The 20,564-nt window shown below is 32.7% G+C and overlaps 1 protein-coding gene across 4 annotated transcripts in view; it reads left to right on the top strand.

Moving 5' to 3' along the window:
• Positions 1 to 20,564, top strand: part of EFEMP1 (EGF containing fibulin extracellular matrix protein 1) — a 66,508-nt gene that overhangs the window by 45,041 nt on the left and 903 nt on the right. For all 4 annotated transcript variants that reach the window (XM_074286971.1, XM_074286969.1, XM_074286972.1 and 1 more), the window contains 6 exons: positions 3,645 to 3,767; positions 7,228 to 7,347; positions 8,333 to 8,452; positions 10,856 to 10,975; positions 16,176 to 16,299; positions 16,425 to 16,620. In XM_074286971.1, the coding sequence (XP_074143072.1) occupies positions 3,645 to 3,767; positions 7,228 to 7,347; positions 8,333 to 8,452; positions 10,856 to 10,975; positions 16,176 to 16,299; positions 16,425 to 16,620 (803 nt within the window). The remainder of the gene's footprint in view (positions 1 to 3,644; positions 3,768 to 7,227; positions 7,348 to 8,332; positions 8,453 to 10,855; positions 10,976 to 16,175; positions 16,300 to 16,424; positions 16,621 to 20,564) is intronic.

The raw sequence follows: 20,564 nt of genomic DNA, 5'->3' as shown, positions 1-20,564 counted from the left end.
AAGCTATCCAAAATTTTCAACTTATCCAGATGTTGGAAGCAGTGGAAGCCATAGCAGTGAAGCATCTGGCAGCGTCCAACAAGGCAACATCCTGCAGTGTCCGATATCAAAATGTCTGGCAGCACTCAATACAGCAGCATGTATTGGAGACTGGAAACCAAGGTCGCAAGAAGCATTGAAAAGTCAGAGTTTTTATTGCATAAGATCTAAGAGATGCCCCTCTCCAGGCACATACTGACCATACATGCCGCCTTTCTACTCCTTTATATGACCTTTATGTGTGTCTATTCTCTGTACTCATCTTGAGTATTTTTTGTGGGAGAAGACACCCCACATGGGAAGAGATGTTTTGTTTCTCCTTTTCTTGCCCTAATTTTTCAGTAAATGCCTTTACTTTGAATTTATTGCATCCTCTGATTATTAAAGTAAACATATTGGTGAAGGTTTAGAAATAAAGACTGAGTACATTGAATATGCCTAACTATTCTTTGGGGAACTCATCCTGTGAATTAAGGGGTATACCCAACAGATAAATATTTAAATAAGCCATGAGTATAAATAAGGACATTTGGGTCTGGGTAAACAATACGAACCAAGGCAATAAAAAGTAAAAGAAAGAATTGACAGAATAAATGATTCATTGATGCCCCTTTCACCTAGTACCCATGGTCCACAATAAATGTTTAGAAGTATATTGGAAACAATATTATTGTATCATAGAGACCCCTTGGCCCATGAGTTGCATGCAGCCCATAATGCTCCCTAGTGTTGCCTGAGGGAGACCAAAACATAATCCTCACCTAATTTTAATATGTGGGTGTATTAATTTTTTAAAAAGAAATATATAATGATTTCTAAGTCAATATGCAACTCTTCAGGAATTCTTTTATGCTGTACAGTTTGGTGACCCTGATTTCTTTTTAAATTTGATGCTACTATTGTATTCCACACATCCTTCTTTTAAAGTGACAAAGGATTTTTTTTCACAATTTAACTTTGATGTATAATTTCACAAATTAGCTTTAATCTTTCTGAATAATTAGTTTGTTTGCTGAGAGCAAGACATTGTTTAAAGCTCCTTCCTAAACCTTCAAGTAACTTCTCTGGTATTACTGCCTATACAAAGTAAAATACTGATTACAGAGGTTGATGAATACTTGGATATCACTACACTGAAAATGCAGAAACAAAATAAAAACACCCTCATGGATCTTCATGTTTCTGTTATGGGATTAGAGAGAAGAGGAAGGAGTAAGTAGAGATATATGTTGTATCAAATTCTAAGGGACAAGTGTAGTTAACAGCACTAGTTCAGTTAATTGTAGTAGTGTTTATCTAATATCAAATCCTTCCCTACTGAATGAACTTCCCTAGAGTTGAATGGATATAATATTCAAGAAGTCAAAAGTTTAGGCAACACTGAATTTATTTATGAAAGCTAATTAATTCTAAACTTATCTCATCAGAAATCTCAAAATCTCAATCAGTTTTATCAAAGAAGATTTTGGAATGCAAAATAAAAGATGATATATGGGAGTCCCAAACTATTCAAAATGTGAATGGGGTGGAGACATTATGAATAGAAAAGTCTTGGAAAAGTATCAGTCATTTATGAGGTTTCCTTAGAAAATGGAGCAATACAAACACAAATCCATAATTGACAGCCAGCACTTGCTAAATGGGGAATCTTGCCATATCTGAATCTAGCATTTCAGTATCTCTAAGGGTAGTTATCACTGTAAGTCCTGGCAAAGTTTCTTGACCTAAAACAATAGGAATCCTTCAGTCATTTTGCATGAGAGAGTCATAAAGCACTGAAGAAATCCCTACAGGAATGTTTTCATCAGCTGCAAACGAGAATATAATAGAAGGCATAAAAATTGCACAGATTTCCAAGGGGAGGTAGGCTCCACCTCTGGCACAATCCATAGAAAGAAAATAACTGGTAATTACTGCCTCTCAGGAGGCTATTGAACAGTCAAGGAATTTTACAGCACATTCAGAGGAATATGTCAGTCAGTATGTGTCCATAGGTATCACAGTGGTATACATCTGTCTGTCAAGCATATTTATCTAGCAATATAATTTTGATTAAATTAAGAATCTGACAGAGCATTTTCACAAGCCCAATGCAAGGTTAAAAGTTAATCTTTTGAGAGTTGATATGAAACAGGTGGATGTCTACTCTTGTCTATTAGCACCTGCCCCTCCCTCTTCCTCAGGGAAAGAATCTGTCATCTCATTTCAATGTCCAGTCAGTTTGAACTGATGTCTGAAATCCTACCCTGTGCCTGAACTCAAACTGCTCTACTGGCAGAATAGGGCAACTCAGGAAGATATTTATGCTTTAGTAATCCACATAGACATGTAAAATATAGACATGTAAAAGACAAGTCTACAAAAAAGCCTGAACCATAATTAAACCTGCCAGATTTGGAGATGTGTACTTTCTATGAGTTTGGAGAGAGGCAAGTATTGAGAATTAAATTCACATTAACAGTGTTCTATTTTCTACTGAATCTTTGGTCAAAATCATTTCCATTTAATACATTAAAAAGTTCATCATTTTTTCCAAAGCACCACCCGGAGTCTGCCACCGTGATGTTCTGAAATCCCCAATGCTTGTAGCCAGTTCAGCTAAGAAATTGGTTGACCAGAAATCACAAGTTTTGAGGAATTTGTTGATGCAGTTTACCATCTCCAGTTGCTGAAAGATTGCATAATCCTTTCATTTACAACTTTAAAATAAGGATCATCAGACATGGCAAAGAAAATTGAGATTAAATTGCATAAATTACTAATATTGTTTATATTAGGATACAAATTACAACATATAGCACATTGTATATATATATATATATATATATATATATTTGTGCTTGTGCATGTGTGTGTATATATATATATATATATATATACATATATATATATCCAAAAACACACAAAATCACACATTAAGGTCAAATTAAAATTCTTTCAAGTGACTTCATGTGTTAGAGCTGAAGTTTAAAAAAACTGTCCTTTTCTCTTGTATCAAATCTAATATGAGATTTTTCACACATATATGCTTTTAGAAAGGGAAGGAAGAGTACATAATCTGACATTTTAAATTATTCTGTCAGAAAAACCAGGAAATTTTGAAAAATTAAACATTTTAAATTATAGTACTCTGTTGTACCCCACTAGGATATGTCAAATGTGTTTCAATTCATTTTGAAATTTGCAATGGTTTTTTTCTTTATATTCAAATGATAAAGTCTGTAAAAAACAATAGTATTTGTAGGTCAAGAAACATAAACTGGTTTTTAAAAATCTGAATATTGATAGAGTTCAATAGAATTTGATTAAAAGGGCACCTTACAGAAGTTATGTCCTCATCATTTGACTTCATCATTGGGGATATTCCTTCCATCAATGTATATTGCAGTCCTTCCAAGTTTTCTCAGGCTGTTCATTACTTATCCCTGTCTTTCCTTAAGTCCTTTAAGAAAGATCCACCCAATGAAGTGGAGCTCTTTATCCAGTTTTTGTAGCAATATCTTCTGAATAAAATGGAAACAGAAAATTTCAAGACCAAAAGATAGAAAGGCAATCTTTCACAACTGGCTAAAACTACTTCTTTGTGTCCTATTTGTTTTTGAAAGACATCGATGAATGCACTACAGGGACTCATAACTGCAGAGCAGATCAAGTCTGTATCAATTTAAGAGGATCTTTCAGCTGCCAGTGTCGCCCTGGTTATCAAAAGCGGGGAGATCAGTGTGTTGGTAAGTATTCTGGGGGATAAAGCTTTGCTGGTTCTAGATGACATTGCATTTTTTAAGTGTATAGGCTCTTATGTTAAACCATCTCCATATTCCTAAAAAATGGTGGCTAACTGGGGGAAGAAGAGAGGAAAAAGGAAGAGCAAAAGCTTTTATTAAGTACCTAACTGTAAACCAAATACTATATTAAGTATCTGACAAATGCTATCTACTTTCCTGCCATCAGCCTGGACTTGAATACTATGGAAAGTGCCTGGCCATTATTTAGACTTTAATCTTTGACTTTACTGACTAAGCCTTATGCTTAGAAAAAAAAAACAGTCTAAAAAATCAGCAGGGATTCAGCTTTTGCACAGCTCTTTCTTTGTCAAATAGCAGTTTGTTGAATACGAAGATCATAGAAAAATCCTTATTGCTGAAGAAAAAATAGAAAATCACACTCAAAGTCTTTTCAAGAACAGAATAAATATTCTCAAAGACAGAATAAATATTGACAGTAGATCAAGAAGAGTCTATAAGCTACTTGAGGGCAGGGTCTGTTTTGTTTTTCTTTTCTTTTCATAGCACTTAGCTGTGTTTGGTCCAGAGTAAATGTTTGATAAATGCTAATTGACTGACCTGACAAATATCTATTAAATGTGCACAAAATATGCATAACATATACACAGGATTGTGGGAAGGGCCATTTTCCAAGCATATTCTTATAGAGTATTGTCCAATTAGTAATTAACCTCAAGTGCTCGATTGTCCAACTTCAATGCATTAACTCAAGAGTTTCAGCCCTTTACATAGCTCTAACACATTGTACTATCAAAAACATAAAAATTCAATATATAACACAATTCCAAATTAATTAGATGTTAACTGAAAATGTTAGCCTTTCTCTGTGTTGCTTTAGTGTAAATTTATATATTAGGAAATACCATTAAATACTTACTAGGTCCAGAGCACTATGCTTAGTATCTTAGGTAGATAAAATGTTTGGAGAAGACATGATGCATAACACTGAATAACTGGCAGTCCAGTAAAACTATATGATATAATCAAATGTCTAAAATACAAAAGAACCATGATGTTTTTCATTGGAGAATGGAAAGTATCCTGCCCTTGGAATCAGGAGGCCTGGGTTCAAGTACTGGGTCTTAATGTGTGTGACACTGTGAGCAAGTCACTTAGCCCTCTTATGGACTAAAATAAGGATGTTTGCATAGATGACTTCTGGAGTCCCTTGCATTTTTCAATCTAGGATTTTATTAGCATATAAGGTATACATAAGGGGGCATTTGAGTTAGCCTTTAAGTAATGGGTAGAATTCAAAGAAGGGGTTTCAGGTGTGGGGAACACCATTGTCAAGGACAAACAAACTTGAAAATAACTATGAGGAAAGGCAGTAAAGCAGTTTGGCTAAGAAATATAATATATGGAAGGTGATTACAAAAGATAAATATATAGTGATACCAGATTGTAGGTGACCTTATATGATAAACACAAAAGCTTATCTTTCCTCAGTAGGTAGTTGAAAGCCTTTACAATGTTTTGCCAAAAGGAATGGACTGACCAGACTTAATAAGGAAAATTAATCAGGCAGTGATGGAAATAGATTAACTTGAGAAAAGAGGAATGGCAGCAGGAAGAATTGTTAGGAGGCTATTTCAGTAATCTAGGCAAATAGTAATGAGCAGATAGTATAGCACTAAGAGTAGAGAGATATTGCAGAGATAAAATCAATAGGACTTAGATTATTTATTGGCTAAAAAAGGATGAGGGGTGGGTTACAGGAAGAGAAAGTTGAAGAGAGTGTCAAGGTACAGCTTATAAATATTGATGCCACTGACAGAAATAATGAATGCAGAAGAAAAAGCAGGTTGAGAGAGAAGGTTTGGAAATTTAGATCTGAATACTTAAAATTGAGATGCTAAAAATTCATTCAAAACTGAAAATGTGGAACTCAGTAAACATCTTGGCTGAAGTTCATATTTCAGCATCATCAATATAAAGGTGTTAAGTGAAGCAGGAAAATGGATAAGAGATTATAGATATAAAAAGAGTCCAAGAATAGAATTTGGAAACTACCCACCTAAAGAGATCAAGATAAGGAAGGGGAGACAGCTAAAGGAACAAGGAAAGAACAGTGATAGAAATAGAAGAACCAGAGAAGCCTGGTATCTCAGAAGCCAAGGGAGGAGAAAGTTTCTAGAAGTATTTGGGGTTTGAGGGGAAGGGGAAGGTATGAAGAATAAAATGCTACAGAAATCAAAGGGAATGAGGACTTTTTAAAAAGTTCTCATTGACTTGGTTATTTTTATTGGTAATAGCTAATCTTTCAAGGTTTGCAAAAATATTTTCTGTATTATCTCATTTGCTCCTCAGAAAAGCCTTTGAAGGGAAGTGCTATGATTATCCCCATTTTACCAATAAGGGATCGGAAGTCAAAAGAACTTATGTGACTTCCTTAGGATGATCCACCTAGTGTCTGAAGGAGTATTTTAACCCAAGTCCCAATATTTCATTCATCATGCCACCTCAAAAGAAAAATTTCAGTGGCTGAGTGGCAGCAAAAGCCAAATTTCAAGAAGTTTTGTGGTAAGAGTATATGGTGAAGCAATAAAAGCAGCAATTTATATAGGGTTTATGAGGATTTTAACTGTTCAAAGCAGAGAGAAATAGGATGATAGCTACATAGTGTATAAAGGTCAAAGAAAGGTTTTTTTTAAGAATTGGGAAGCTCTAAATAGGTAAGAACGTTAGTTTGAAAAGTATGTGAGAGAAAGGATTTCTGGACCAAAGTTCTTAAAAGATGGTAAGAGATAAAGTTATTAGCATTAGCTAAGAGGAGGAATAACTCTCTGACATAGGAGGGAGAGGATGAAGTGCTACTTTTGTAAAACATAATTGTATCAGTTCCTTTTTTACAGAATAAGAAAATAGACACTGAAAGGCTGAGTGACTTCCCAAAAATTCATTGATGGATCTAAAACTTAGGGTTCTGAGCCCTTGGGCCTGGAATTTTTCCAATGATATCACCCAGAAATTAGAATTCTGGTTTACCTTACTCATGTGTTACATATTGTAGAGATATTTTCTGTATTATCTCATTTGTTCCCCAGAAAAGCCTTTGAAGGAAAGTGCTATGATTTGAAAGTAATCATTGTATTCTCTTTAAGTTTTAATCACACATATTGCTTATAACTGATTTGAATAAATAACTCATCACTCTTCTTAGAAGTTTGTGATAAAGAGAAAGACATCTTGCCATCTTCCTAACATCATGATGAAATTTAAACCAAGAAGTGTTCAAGGTACTTAGCTATATCCCCAAAGTATCAGGTATAGGAAAAAAATAATTTTGAATTTCCACTTCTTCTTAAGATTTATTTGTATTCATAATTCTAAACTGGGGGCATAAACATAAACTATTGGAAAAATGAATAAATAATAATATTTTTGTCCTGTGATATCATAGATATAGATGAATGCAGCATCCCTCCTTACTGTCAGCAAAGATGTGTGAACACACCAGGTTCCTTTTATTGTCAGTGCAGTGCTGGATTTCAGTTGGCAGCAAACAACTACACCTGTGTAGGTAAGCCTTTTCATGAAGGAATAACCCCCTTAGTTAGCTTAATGAGGTTTAAAAAAAAAAAGCAAATTTCCCATCATAGCATGGTTATTTCCAGTTTGATGGGTTTTTTGTGAACTAGTTTTCATCAGGATCCCTTAAGCAATCCCCAAACTGAAAAAGACAATAACCAATCTGTTTTCCAAAACATATCAAGATGTGAATGGAAAATTTTTTTACTCTCAGTTTTATTTCTCCTCTGTGTATGCATTTAAAAAAAACTACAGAACAGTTAATGTACACACACCAATTAGTCAATAGCGTGTGAAATAAGGGTTGGAGGTGCCAAAGGGATAGGGGGTTATTGCAAGTTCATGTACATAAACTTTCCACTGACAGCACCTCCAATTCTCACATGCTGCTTCTCTCTTTTCAGAATGCACTGTCACGGCACACAATTTTAAGATTGGCATGACATGGAAAGAATCTAGCACAGGAAAAATGCCTTTTCACAATATTTTCAGTGCCTCAGAGCATTGCAAAACTCTGTATGAGTCTCAAAGGCCCATGTTATAATTGTAATGGAATTTAACAGAACCTATTTAAAAAGTAATAAATAGCACAGATAAATCTTCACCACAGCATGCTGAGAGACCATATCAGTGTGTGTTTCTTATATCAATTATTTATAGACTTGGCATTTTGTACCTGAAAAAAAGAAAGATGCTGGAATGTACAGTTTAATAGCAGCACTAAATTGTTTTTGGAAAAGTTCATCACATGTTAGAATAGCTGTCATTCCTCGAAAAAATATTCCAATGTTTCTAAAAAGAAATGTAAAGAAGTGATCTGAAATTGTTCCAGTGACGATGAAATCTAACTTGATGTTCTCCAATGAGCTTCTGCAGGGCAAAAGATTCAGCTAGGGAAATCAACCACTTGTCATCAGCTGACGTAACTGGTACAAAGAAAGAAAATATGTTTAAAGATGTGAAACCTGTCCTTTCAGATATCAATGAATGTGATGCCAGCAATCAATGTGCTCAGCAATGCTACAATATCCTTGGTTCATTCATCTGTCAGTGTAACCAGGGATATGAGTTAAGCAGTGACAGACTCAACTGTGAAGGTGAGTTATTTTTCAAATCAGTGCAATTTGAATAGTACAAAAGTGAGGTGGCCAGGAGTAGGGAGATGTCCTTTACCTTTTATGGAATGAATTTCTGCTCAGAGAAATTCAACTTTGAATTCTAATTAATATAGTATATTAAAGTGGAACAGCTAGATAGTGCAACTGGATAAAGCATCAGACCTGAGGTCAAGAAGATTCATTTTTCTGAGTTCAAATCTAGCCTCAGACACTCAGTAGCTGTGGGCAAATCACTTAACCCTGTTCACCTTAATTTCCTCATTGGTATATTGAGCTGGAGTAAGAAATGGCAGGCTAGTATAGTATCTCTGCCAAGAAAACCCCAAATGGGGCCATGAAGAGAGTCAGACTGAATAACTGAATAAACAAAACCAATAAAATCAGATTTATAGTATGAGTTGTCAATGAGAAGATATCAAAATAAATTATGATAGATAATATGTCATTTGATAGATAATAAGTCATTTAACTTTCTTAAGAGAAGAATGTGATATAGATACTCAGATACTAGATCCCCTGACATCATTTGTGCAGTGATATGACTAATCAAGTCACTTAAATTCTTGGCCTCATTTCCTACAGCTGTAAAAATGAAAGAGAACATTGGATTCAGAAGGTTCTGTTCCCAATTCTATTACTACCTGTGTCACAGTGCCATAGTCTTAGACATAGTCTATCCAGACCAGTCCCCTCATTTTTCAGATGAGGAAACAGGTTCAGAGAAGTGAAGCAATTTGTCCCAGAACATACAGGCAATGAGTGGATTCAAATTCAGAACTTAGCACTCTAATTCCAAAACACTTTTCATTATCTTAGTGACTTAATTGTTTGATACCTCAGTTTCCTTATTTGTAAAAGGAAGAAGTAGGACTATGTGATCTCCTGTTTCCAAAGATAGAATCTTATATAATCTAAAGTCACAGACACACCGAACTGAGACTTGTTTCTTTGTTACTTAGTTGATATGGGGAGGAAAAGTAACTCATCCCTTGAAAAGCATGCATGTGCAGAGTCCCACAAGTATAATTCGAAAGGCATGAGATTTTCCTGAGGGTGATATCATCCACATTTCATTTCCCTTTCCACCCAAAGGATCCTCCAAGTTTCACTTGGGGCCATAAGGGTCATACCCCACCCTACAAACCCCACATCATGACTACTGTACTTCAGACTGAAAGAGAGTTGCTCCCTGGAACTTGTCATTGCCCCATCGAAGCAAGTGAGAGGGACATCACCACAAAGAAATGCAAAGCACTCCTTGCCTCCAGGCCTGAGCATGCCATTTCCCAAAGCCTGCCAGGCCTTCCCACCCTGCCAGCGCTGGGACTTTTTTATTCAGTCCTCAGATCATTTTTATGACAAATTTACCCACTTTCTGAGAAATTTAATTTTTTATAGTGTGCTTTTAGGACTGCCTACTCAACAAGAGAGATAGTTGTAACTTTATTAACTAGCTCATTCAGTGTGTATTAGAAACTCCCCCACCTTCAAAAAAAAAAAATTTCCATTCAATTCATTTTGTGCTCTGAAGAGTACCTAATATAATTAGCTTTTTTACATATTGTTAGTTTTTGCTAAAACTTACTTTTACTTCTTATAATTCTCTTTGTGTCTTAAAAAGTTATATATTTGTTTTCATTTTATTGCTCATCTTGAATACCCAATATAAGTCTCTTGACTTTATCTTATTTTTCTTATAGACTGTAAGCTACATGAGAGTAGGAACGTGTCTTATCTATACTTTGTTTCTCTCTCAACAAGAAACACAGTATCCTGTATTCACCAAGCATTTCATAAATATTAGAATTGTATTCTTGTTATACATATTTATTTTTTAAATAGAATCATGTAATCTTAGGGAATTCAGAGACCATCTAGGAGTGAATAGGTGGCAAAAAAGATCGAGTATCAAGTCTAGAGTCAGGAAGATTGGAGTTCAAATCCAGTCTCAGAAATTAGCTTCGAGAGCCTAAGCAAGTGATTCAACCTCTGTTTTCCCTCAGTTTTCTCAAAAGTAAAATGGTGATAATAGAGTTACATCCCAGAGTAATGAGGACCCAATAAAACAAAAACTATAAAATGCTTACATAATGCCTGACCCATAGTTAAGTATTATTAAATGTTAACTTATTATTGTCTATTCTATCATCCATATGATAATATGAATCTCTTTTACATTTCCAACAAATTGTCTCTGAACACATTCAAGTGATAGGGAACTCTCCCTGCTTTCATATTAGAATGTAAGCTCTTGAGAGGAGGAATTATTTTACTTCTTGTATTTATATCACCATCACCTAGCAAATGCTTGGCACAAAATAGGTACTTTGATTGATTACAGTAAATTCATTGCATGGAGTTAGTTATTGTTCTCGTCTATAGATATTGATGAATGCAGAACTTCAAGCTACCTATGTCAATATCAATGTGTCAATGAACCGGGAAAATTCTCCTGTGTGTGTCCTGAAGGATACCAGGTCATTGGGAGTAGAACCTGTCAAGGTAAGTTTTCTTATTTCAGTACTTTTAAATTATTTGGCATTAGCTGGGAATTTCACATGGGGGAAAATTAAAGGAAAAAAATATTGAATCTTCTAATGTTGACCTTCATTTCACTATGCTAACTCATGTCACATTTCAAGCTCTTTCCTCCTTCATTCAACAAGAAAAGTATCAGATCAAAAGCTTTTGTCTAAATATACAAATGAGTTAAAACATGAACTTTTTTTGAGATTTTGGAGCCTTTTTTTCTAACTCATTTCTTAGCTTTTTATGGATGGAATTTTTATGAAATACAAATCTTAGCATTATAGAACTTTGTTATACATAAAAGACCAAAGTTCTGTTGTGAACTTGATTTTTAGATAAATTATTTAGATTCTTTATATAAATAAGTTGTTTTAAGGATACCAATGTTTTAAATTAGGAAATCACTTATATTCCAGGAAATTAGGACTTCTTTTGTCATAGAACTTGCTATCTACCTGGACACAACTTGTGTTTTTGGAGAAAGAAAAAATCCTATTAATCTCAATCTCTGTTTCTTATACTTAAGAATAAATTTTATGCTTACAAGCAATAAGAAACCAGCTAAGTAGTTTAACTTCAAGGGTTCAGGAAAAAAAAATCTTTGGGCTAAAAATTATGTCTCTCTTACCTATTCTGTAAAATATTAATTTCTATTAATGGAAGAAAAATTCCATTAATATGAAAATAAGGTCATCTGTGATAAAGTTCAAAATGCATATACTAAATGCATACTTAGGCATTAATAAAGTATCGATTCTTTCTTGAAAGCAAAATTTGGATGAAGTCAGTTATCTTATATATATTTGCTTATTTGCAAGTCTTGTCTCCTTCATTATAGTAGGGTCTTTGAAGGTTATATTTTTGCCTTCAGGCTTAGAACAGTGCCCATCAAACAATAAGTTCTTAATATAAAAGGCTTACTGGCCAAGAATATGCTAGGAGGTGAATGTTATTCCCTTAATGGCCCTGACCATTTTTCATTTTTGTCTTTCAATTCTCATGGATTGAAATAAGTGCAGGTATAATGGATAGAGAGCTGAGTCCAGAATCAGAAAGGCCTGATTTCAATCCTGCTCCAGATTCAAGTCAGCTACTAACTATATAATTCTGGGCAAATCATTTATTCTACCTCAATTTCTTTAGCTGTAAAATGTGGATAATAATAGAAGCTACCTTCCAGGGTTGTCATGAGGATCAAGACTTGATATTTTAATCAATATGAGATATGAAATAATAAATTAGGCACTTAGCACATTGCCTTGATTTTAATAGGAACTATATAAACACTATTACTGTGATCTAGCACAGTGACTTTAACATATTAGGTTTTTAAATGAATTGAATTTACCTTGGACTCTGCCTGAATAAACCTTATTAACATTAAGTGTGAGGAGCTAAGATTTGTTTTTTATTCTGCATTCTTTTGTTTACCTATAGTCCAACTCCTAAAAAGAACTTAAAAGAACCAGACCTGGGTATTTTTTAATGAAGCTTAGTTCTTTTAAGTTATAAAAGGAAAAACCTACTTTTTATCTTATATTCTATAAGCCTATATGACTTAACTAATACTCAAACAACTCATTGAATAGAGCTGAATAACTCCCTTCTTCACATCAGTATTCTTACTCCAAGTACTAGAATTTTCATAACTCATCAAAATCATACTGTACCACTAAGTCTTTTGTGGCAAAAACAATCCTTTAAAGCCTATCTAGATAGATAAGAGTTAAATCAAAATTCACATTACTGGAAGTTGTGAATGAGACTGCAGTATAATGGTTCTTTTAGCAGTTGCTAGCCTTTAATTAACAAACTGCTCTTGGCTTCTGTTGCAACCAGAGAACAAATGGCACATTTATACTTTAAAAAATATATTTAAAAAAATATCAAGGGGGAAAGTCTCCTGAAATTTACTCTGGTGGAATCTCAAATTTCTATTAATAGACCCACTGAGTTTATAAGAAATCTCTCTTATTCATTGGATCTTAAAATTTGTGACTTTTAGGCTCTTCTAGAGATTTAGGTTAATTACATATAAATCAGAGGTTCAGAATATTCATTCTTAATTTTTTAAAAATAAAATGAGAAATGGAAGATATCCAGTTAAGTGCCATTCATTATGATATAGAAGAAACTGTGACCAGAGAATAATCCGGATTTAACCACTAACTCTATGATGTGGTCAAGTCATGTGACCTTTCTAAATCTCCATTTCTTGTTCTATTAGATGAAGTTAATATATAACCCTATTCTTCCTTACTAGATTGTTGTGAAGTTCAAAATATCTAATGGGCATTCATTTATGTTAAAGAAAAAAACAAAACTAAAAACCAAAATTAGATGGGAGCCTACTTAACTATAATTTAAATTACTTAATTATAATTTTAAATTATTTAAAAACAAAAGTTATCATTGGTTACTGTAAAAACTAGAATCTTTCCCAGTACAAATGGGTAAAGCAAAATTGCCTCCTCTCACTATTATTATTTGATGTAATTCCCAAAATGCTAGTTATAGCTGTAAGATCACAAAACAAAATCAAAGGTATAAACATCAGCAAAGAAAATTATTATCCTATTTGAACATGACATGATGGACCTTTAATTTTTTAGATAACTCCATGTTAGCAAAAAAAAAAAAAGATTAATCAACATTATTAATAGTTTCATTGTGATAAACAGAAATAAAAGCATAAAATCACCAGCATTTCCATAAAGTACTCACCCCCCCAAGAGGAAAAGCTATAAGAAATTAATTTAAATTACAAAATAAATAAAATATATGGTAGAAAAACTACAGGTACACACAAGATTTATACAATTATAAAACACTAATAAAGGGAGACAAAATATTAAAAAGATTCACTGCTCATGAGTGGGCAATACCAATGTAATAAAAATGACAATGCTATTTAAATTAATATACATATTTAATTCTATGCCCATCAAATTATCAAGGGGATACATTTTAGAATTAGACAAAAATAACAAAATTCATTTCAAAAAAATCTAAAATCTTAAAGGAAATAATGAGGAAAAACTGAATACAAGAAGGGGCTTAGCATTACTAGATCTCAGGCTATATTATATAATAGTAGTAATCAAACTTTTTAGCACAGGTTAAAAAGAACAGAAAAGTAGGTCAGTAGAACAGACTAGATAAGCAAGAAGCATAAATAATCAAAAACAGTTATATAGAGAAAGAAATCTCTTTTTTGATAAAAAGTGCTAGGAACACTGGAAAGTAATTAAGCAGAAATCTGATTTGGACTATTATATACCATATCACCACAATAAGTTCAAAATTGATAGACAAATTAAATAATAAGATTAATAAAATAAAAGGTCATACCATTAAAAAGTTAGAAAATAATGAAATCAGAAACTTTTACTTCTCTATGGTAGGGAAAGAATTCTCAAATAAGGAACAGAAAACCTCATGCAAGATAAGATAGGCACTTTTAACTAAATGATATTTTAAAACTTTTGTATAATAATATCAAGAAAGAAGAAGTAGAAGAGAAATAAGAATGGGAAGTTTCCGAAAGAATTGCAAACTATAAATGAATGGGAAGTTTCCGAAAGAATTGCAAACTATAAATGATCATTTCAAGACTTGCTCCAAATCATTAACATTAAGATAAATGACAATCAGAACAACTCTGAGATTTTGTTTTATGCAGTGAGAAATGGCAAAAATGACAAAAGTTGGGAATAATCAATTTTGGAAGGGTTATGTATATAATTAACCTAAATCTCTAGAAGAACCTAAAAGTCAACTTTTTAAGAGCCAATGAATAAGAGAGATTTCTTATAAACTCAGTGGATCTATTAATAGAAATTTTAGATTTGGAAGGGTATGGAAGGGATATACTGATTGGTAGAGCTATGAAATGATCCAATAGTTCTACATATCATTTTGAAAGTATTCAAAAAAGTTTCCTACATTGTCCATACCCTTTGACCCAATAGTGCCACAACCAGATATATACTCTATGGAAAATAAGTCAAAGACAGAAACTCCAATATATTCCAAAAAATTCACAGCACATCTCCTTATGGTAGTTACAAAAAAAAAAAAATAGAATAGTATATCTATGCCATTGATCTAGGGATAGTTGGAAAAACTTGTTTTATATGATTATAAGGAAATGTTCTTTTTTCAGTAAGAAAATAATTTAAGTAATTCAAAGATATTATGGGAAGAAAACAGAACAAAGAGAACAATATACATAGAAATTACAACAATGTAAATGAAAATTTCACTAAAAGGAAGTGGAGGCTAAATCCTTTTCAGGACTATGCCTACTATGAGGTATTCTCTCTCTCTCTCTCTCTCTCTCTCTCTCTCTCTCTCTCTCTCTCTCTCTCTCTCTCTCTGTGTGTGTGTGTGTGTGTGTGTGTGTGTGTGTGTGTGTCTCACACACACACACACACACACACACACACACACACATCTCCCTCCCTCATAGTATCCCCTTGATGACATGTTTCTTCTCACTATTGCTAACTCTGTTTAAACTTGCTAAACTCCTCAATGGATTTAATCTGTCAGTCGATGACATACTCAGGCATGTTCTTTTAATGGATTCTTCTAAACTCCTTTGTTTGTTAACGCTACTGCTCTCCCAAATCTATTTCATATCTACCATTCCTAGTGCCTATTTTACCTCTTCATTTTTTTTTGGTAACCTCATTTCTTAAATAACCCTATCTTTTGGTAAAAAAAAAAAAAAAAGAAAGAAAGAAAGAAAGAAAGAAAGAAAGAAAGAAAGAAAGAAAGAAAGAAAGAAAGAAAGAAAGAAAGAAAGAAAGAAAGAAAGAAAGAGAGAGAAAGAAAAAAAAGAAAGAAAGAAAAAAGAAAGAAAAGAAAGTAGAATCCAAAATAACTGGAAAACTAGGAATATCTCAGAGAAGAAATAGTGAAGATAGAGAACTACTTTATTATTGTATTTGTTACTAGATACACTTATTATATTTAATACTTTTACTTAATTTTTTTGTCATGGGCAGTTATTATGATGTTGATGCAAAAAGCTTCTATAAAATATTTTAAAAGATTAAATCATCTCCATTCTTTGTTATTAAAAAAAAAAGAAATCCTTTGCAAAGTCAGTATTTGACATTTAGACACTTATTTTTATATAAAAATTATTTTGACTCATCATCTCTAGATATAAATGAGTGTGACATAGCAAATGAATGCCGGGAAGAGGAAATGTGTTGGAATTACCATGGTGGATTCCGCTGTTATCCACGAAATCCTTGCTCAGATCCCTACATCCTGACATCAGAGAAGTAAGAAAAATCATCTCTTTCAAAGATGGCATTGTTTAGAACTCAGAAAGCCAAAACAATTAGCAGCTTTATGAATATATATGTCCATTTTGAACAGGTTTTTTTTGTTTGGTTTTGTTTTACAGTCGTTGTACCTGCCCTGTATCCAACGCCGTATGTCGAGAGCTTCCTCAGTCTATAGTCTATAAGTACATGAGTATCCGATCAGATAGGTCTGTGCCATCAGATATCTTCCAAATCCAAGCCACTACTATTTATGCCAACACTATTAATACTTTCAGGATTAAATCTGGAAATGAAAATGGAGAATTCTACTTACGAGTAAGTATTTTTACATTATGTCTCAACTATGGAGAGGAGGGGCAGTATTATTTCTTCATAAAATGCAAGTTCACCAAATCAATCTTTTAAAAAAGGTAGAAAATAATCTTTAAAAGTTTATTTTTTAATCTCAAAAATTTTTCATTTTTCACTTGCAACCAAGCATATTATTTCTTTAAATGGGTTGAGAAATGTTCTCCCTCCCAAATAAACCATTTCTGCCACTATTACTATTACTACTCTTCCAGGAATTACAAGCTAAAAACCTTAAAGTCATTTTCTCTCCTTCCCCTCCATCTGTCATTGAGTCCTGACTTAGAGTATCTCTCAAATGTATTCTATTTTTTTAACATCTATTACCACTTGAGTTCAAGCACTTAATACATCACAACTGGATTATTGCAATAGCCTCCTGTGTTCTCCCTATTTCAAGTCTCCCCGAGTGCCAGCCTATATAATCTCAGTGAGTTTATTTTTGGTCTTAACTCTGGCACATTTTAAAGATCAACACCCTTCACAGAGCAGTTATAAGTTGATAGAGGCCATTTCATTCTAAAATAACCTTATTCATGAAGTTAAGTCTTTCTCAAAAATCCCTTCAGGAATAGTTTATTCTTAATTAACTTTAAAAGCCAAAGTTTCATTTTAAGAAAAGAAAAAATAAACTGGGGAAACTATGTGGTAAGGGTTGCAGATTTTTTAAATGTTTACCTGTTTACACAGTTCTGTGATGTATGTGTTTCTTTGCCAATGAACTAGATATGATTAATTTCTTATAACTGACTCTGAAAAGAAAAAAAAATGGCCATCTAAAGTTTGACCTTACAACTCTTTGATACTTTTTGTTTACTTATGAGAAGCACAGATTCATTCAATATTTGATATCTAAAGCCTAAAGTGCCAGATATAAAATTTAATAGGGTGATTTTTTTCCTTCTTCAAATAATGCTAGGTCAGTAATATTGGATCATTAATAATCATCATAGTGCAAAGTAGTTGACTAGAATTATCTTACAATTTTCCTTTTGAAAAATTAACTTTAGAGTTTAAAGCAAGCATAATTTAAAATCTAAGGAAAAATAATCCTAGGACAACTAACAAGCAATTAAAATAGGGCACAGTTCAATCTGTCCTTTTATATAAACATAAATATGTACTTTTTGAGAGCTGAGTGTAGTTACAGTACTTCTTACAAGTTAACTAAATCCTTTGTTATTGTTTATATATCCAATTCATTCAAATATAAATGCCATAGCTTGCTTATTTACAAACTAAATGTTTTCCCAAATGAAAATAATAAATTTTCCCTGTCATGAATGAGATAAAATGCTGACAACTTTGGGCTTCTAAATTTTAGCCATTTTTATTATTTGATTCAACAAGAATTTTTAAAATGACTGTGGGAAGAGTATTACATCCCACAAAAGCACCATCCCACAAAAGCATTTCATATTCCATAATTCAAAAGAGTAGCTGAAACAATTGCTGCAAAAATTTTCCCAATGAATTTTCATTTGTGCAAAAGTTTAATCCAAAAATTCAGTAACTACCGTGTGCCCCAGCTCTACCTCCATGGTAGATGTATTGCAGGAGGAAGAAGAATTATTAATATATTCTTGCTCTCAGAGAGCTTATTATACTTAGACAACATTAATAAATATAAAACAAGCATAAAGCAGTTCTATTATAAAGCAATTGGTACTGACAATACCATTAATGAAAAAAGACAATTTTAAAAACTTTTTTTTAAAGTGTGAATTCAGGGCAGCTAGATGGTGCAGTGGATAGAGTACTAGTGCTGAAGGTAGGACACTTACTACTTCCTAGCTGTGTGACTCTGGGCAAGTCCCTTAATCCCAATTGCCTCAGGGGGAAAAAAAAAAAAGATGTGAACTCTCCCAACATGATTCATAAAGCAATGTGTTAAAAATAAATTTTTAAAAAAAACTTTTTTTTAAGTATGAACTGTTACAGTTAGAGAAAGTTTCCAGAAGGAAATGAAAAATACAGAACTTTTGATGTGCCCTTTAGACCACAGTTTGAGTAAGTGCTATCAGATGAACAGTAACTGTGGAGCCCAACCAGCTAGCCTTTACACAATACCACATGATGCCATTCTTCATTTTTTATTAAATAAATTCTGATTAAATTTATCACAAATATTAATCAAGTATTAAAATTTTTCTTTGGAGGCAGGGCAATGTTTTTGTATCCTTCACAATTTTTGACAGAGTACTTTGTACACAGTAGACAATCAATAAATACTTGTTATACACTGTATAACAAAAGCATTTTATGATACATACATACTTCTATCACTCCATTTCTTCCAAGCTTCAGCACATTTACATGAAAAGTCACTACAAATTATTTTCTTCAATCCTCATCTTCAACTCTGCTCTGCCAACTGGCATTAAACATGCATTCATACTTTCACTCTTCTAGTCCTATTTGTCTTTTAGCTTTCTTTGCAATAAACAGAAAACAAGGTTTTAAAATGCTACAGGGAGACTCCCAGGATCTCAATGATACTCATCTAGTGCAGGGGTTCTTAATCCGAGGTCCCTGAACTTGTTTGTTTTGTTTTTAATTCATAACTGCATTCCAAAATAATTTATTACATATATTATATGTTATGTATTCATTATATATATAATTACAATTATTTCATGTAATCCTTATTTTATGTACTTAAAAACATTATTTTGAAATAAATCTTTCATTGGCTTCACCAGACTGCCAATGACACAAAAAAAAAAAGGTTAAGAAATCCCTAATCTAGTCCATTTTTTTTTTTACTTTACAAATGAGGAAACTGAAGTTCAAGGAATTAATGTTAAGTGACTTTCCCAAAATCAAAGAGAAAAATATTTTAGACTTGAGTCCTCTGACTTCAAAGCCATTACTTCTTGCCCTACACTGAGACCTCTTATTTTCAGTCAGAAGGGAATTATTTTGATTTATATGACTGACTAAATACAAAAAATAAATAAATAAAATAAATAAAGTAAACATTTATCACATAAGTTGCTTGAACATTCTATCTCCTTCCAATTATCTATCTTGCATTTGTTCAGCATCATTTTCTTTAACAAGCTTTGTATTTTGCTTCTGTTTTACCCTGTTTCTCAGAAACATCTAAAAATAATTTGTTTCTGACTTTTTAGAGAGTCCAAGCCCTTTTTCTCAAACATTGTAAAAAATTCCAAGCACAGTAAAGTTTAAATATTAAGGATATATTGTAGTTTCTCCATAAATGTCTTTTTATGGGTCCTGAAAAATTTGTCATTCAATTCTACAAATTCATAATATTATAAAGAATAAAGGGATATTATGATACTCTCCCTTCAATACAAGTGATTTTCCAATATTTTTTAAATGCTGCATAGAAACCCTAGAAAATGGCTAAAGATTAATTGTTTAAATCATTTGTATTTATTTATTAAAGTTAATAGACATTAACTGAATTCCCATGCTTAGTAAGCATTACAGCCTGAGAATTTGCCAACTTTGGTATTTAAATATATTAAAATTTCCCAACTAGAGCCTCACATGCTGAAACATTTCTATATTATACAACTTTTTAATTTATCATCTTTAAAATATCATAAGATCATAAGTTATTTATAGGAACAAATTTTAAGAAGTACACTAGTATTATGGCATTGAACACTAAATGAAAAAGATGTTAAATACTTTTAAAGGACTTAGAAACAGAAATCCCTAACATTTCCCAATGGAACAGGGTGGTTTGCCCAGCTTCACAATCAGTATGTGACTTACAAAATGCAGTATGTGACTCACAAAATGTTGAAAACAAAGCACAAGGAACAACAACATCCTACTTAGACAATGATAATGCAATGTTGATTCTTTTCATTTATTTTTAAAATGATCCTCTCATCTAAGTAATCTTTAGTTAAAGTTGGGTTTAATTAAATGGA

Source organism: Sminthopsis crassicaudata, chromosome 2, assembly GCF_048593235.1.
Source record: "Sminthopsis crassicaudata isolate SCR6 chromosome 2, ASM4859323v1, whole genome shotgun sequence".
NCBI classification, from domain to species: domain Eukaryota; kingdom Metazoa; phylum Chordata; class Mammalia; order Dasyuromorphia; family Dasyuridae; genus Sminthopsis; species Sminthopsis crassicaudata.
Note: the sequence above shows the minus strand (reverse complement) of the source record. Positions and strands in the feature narration are given on the sequence as shown.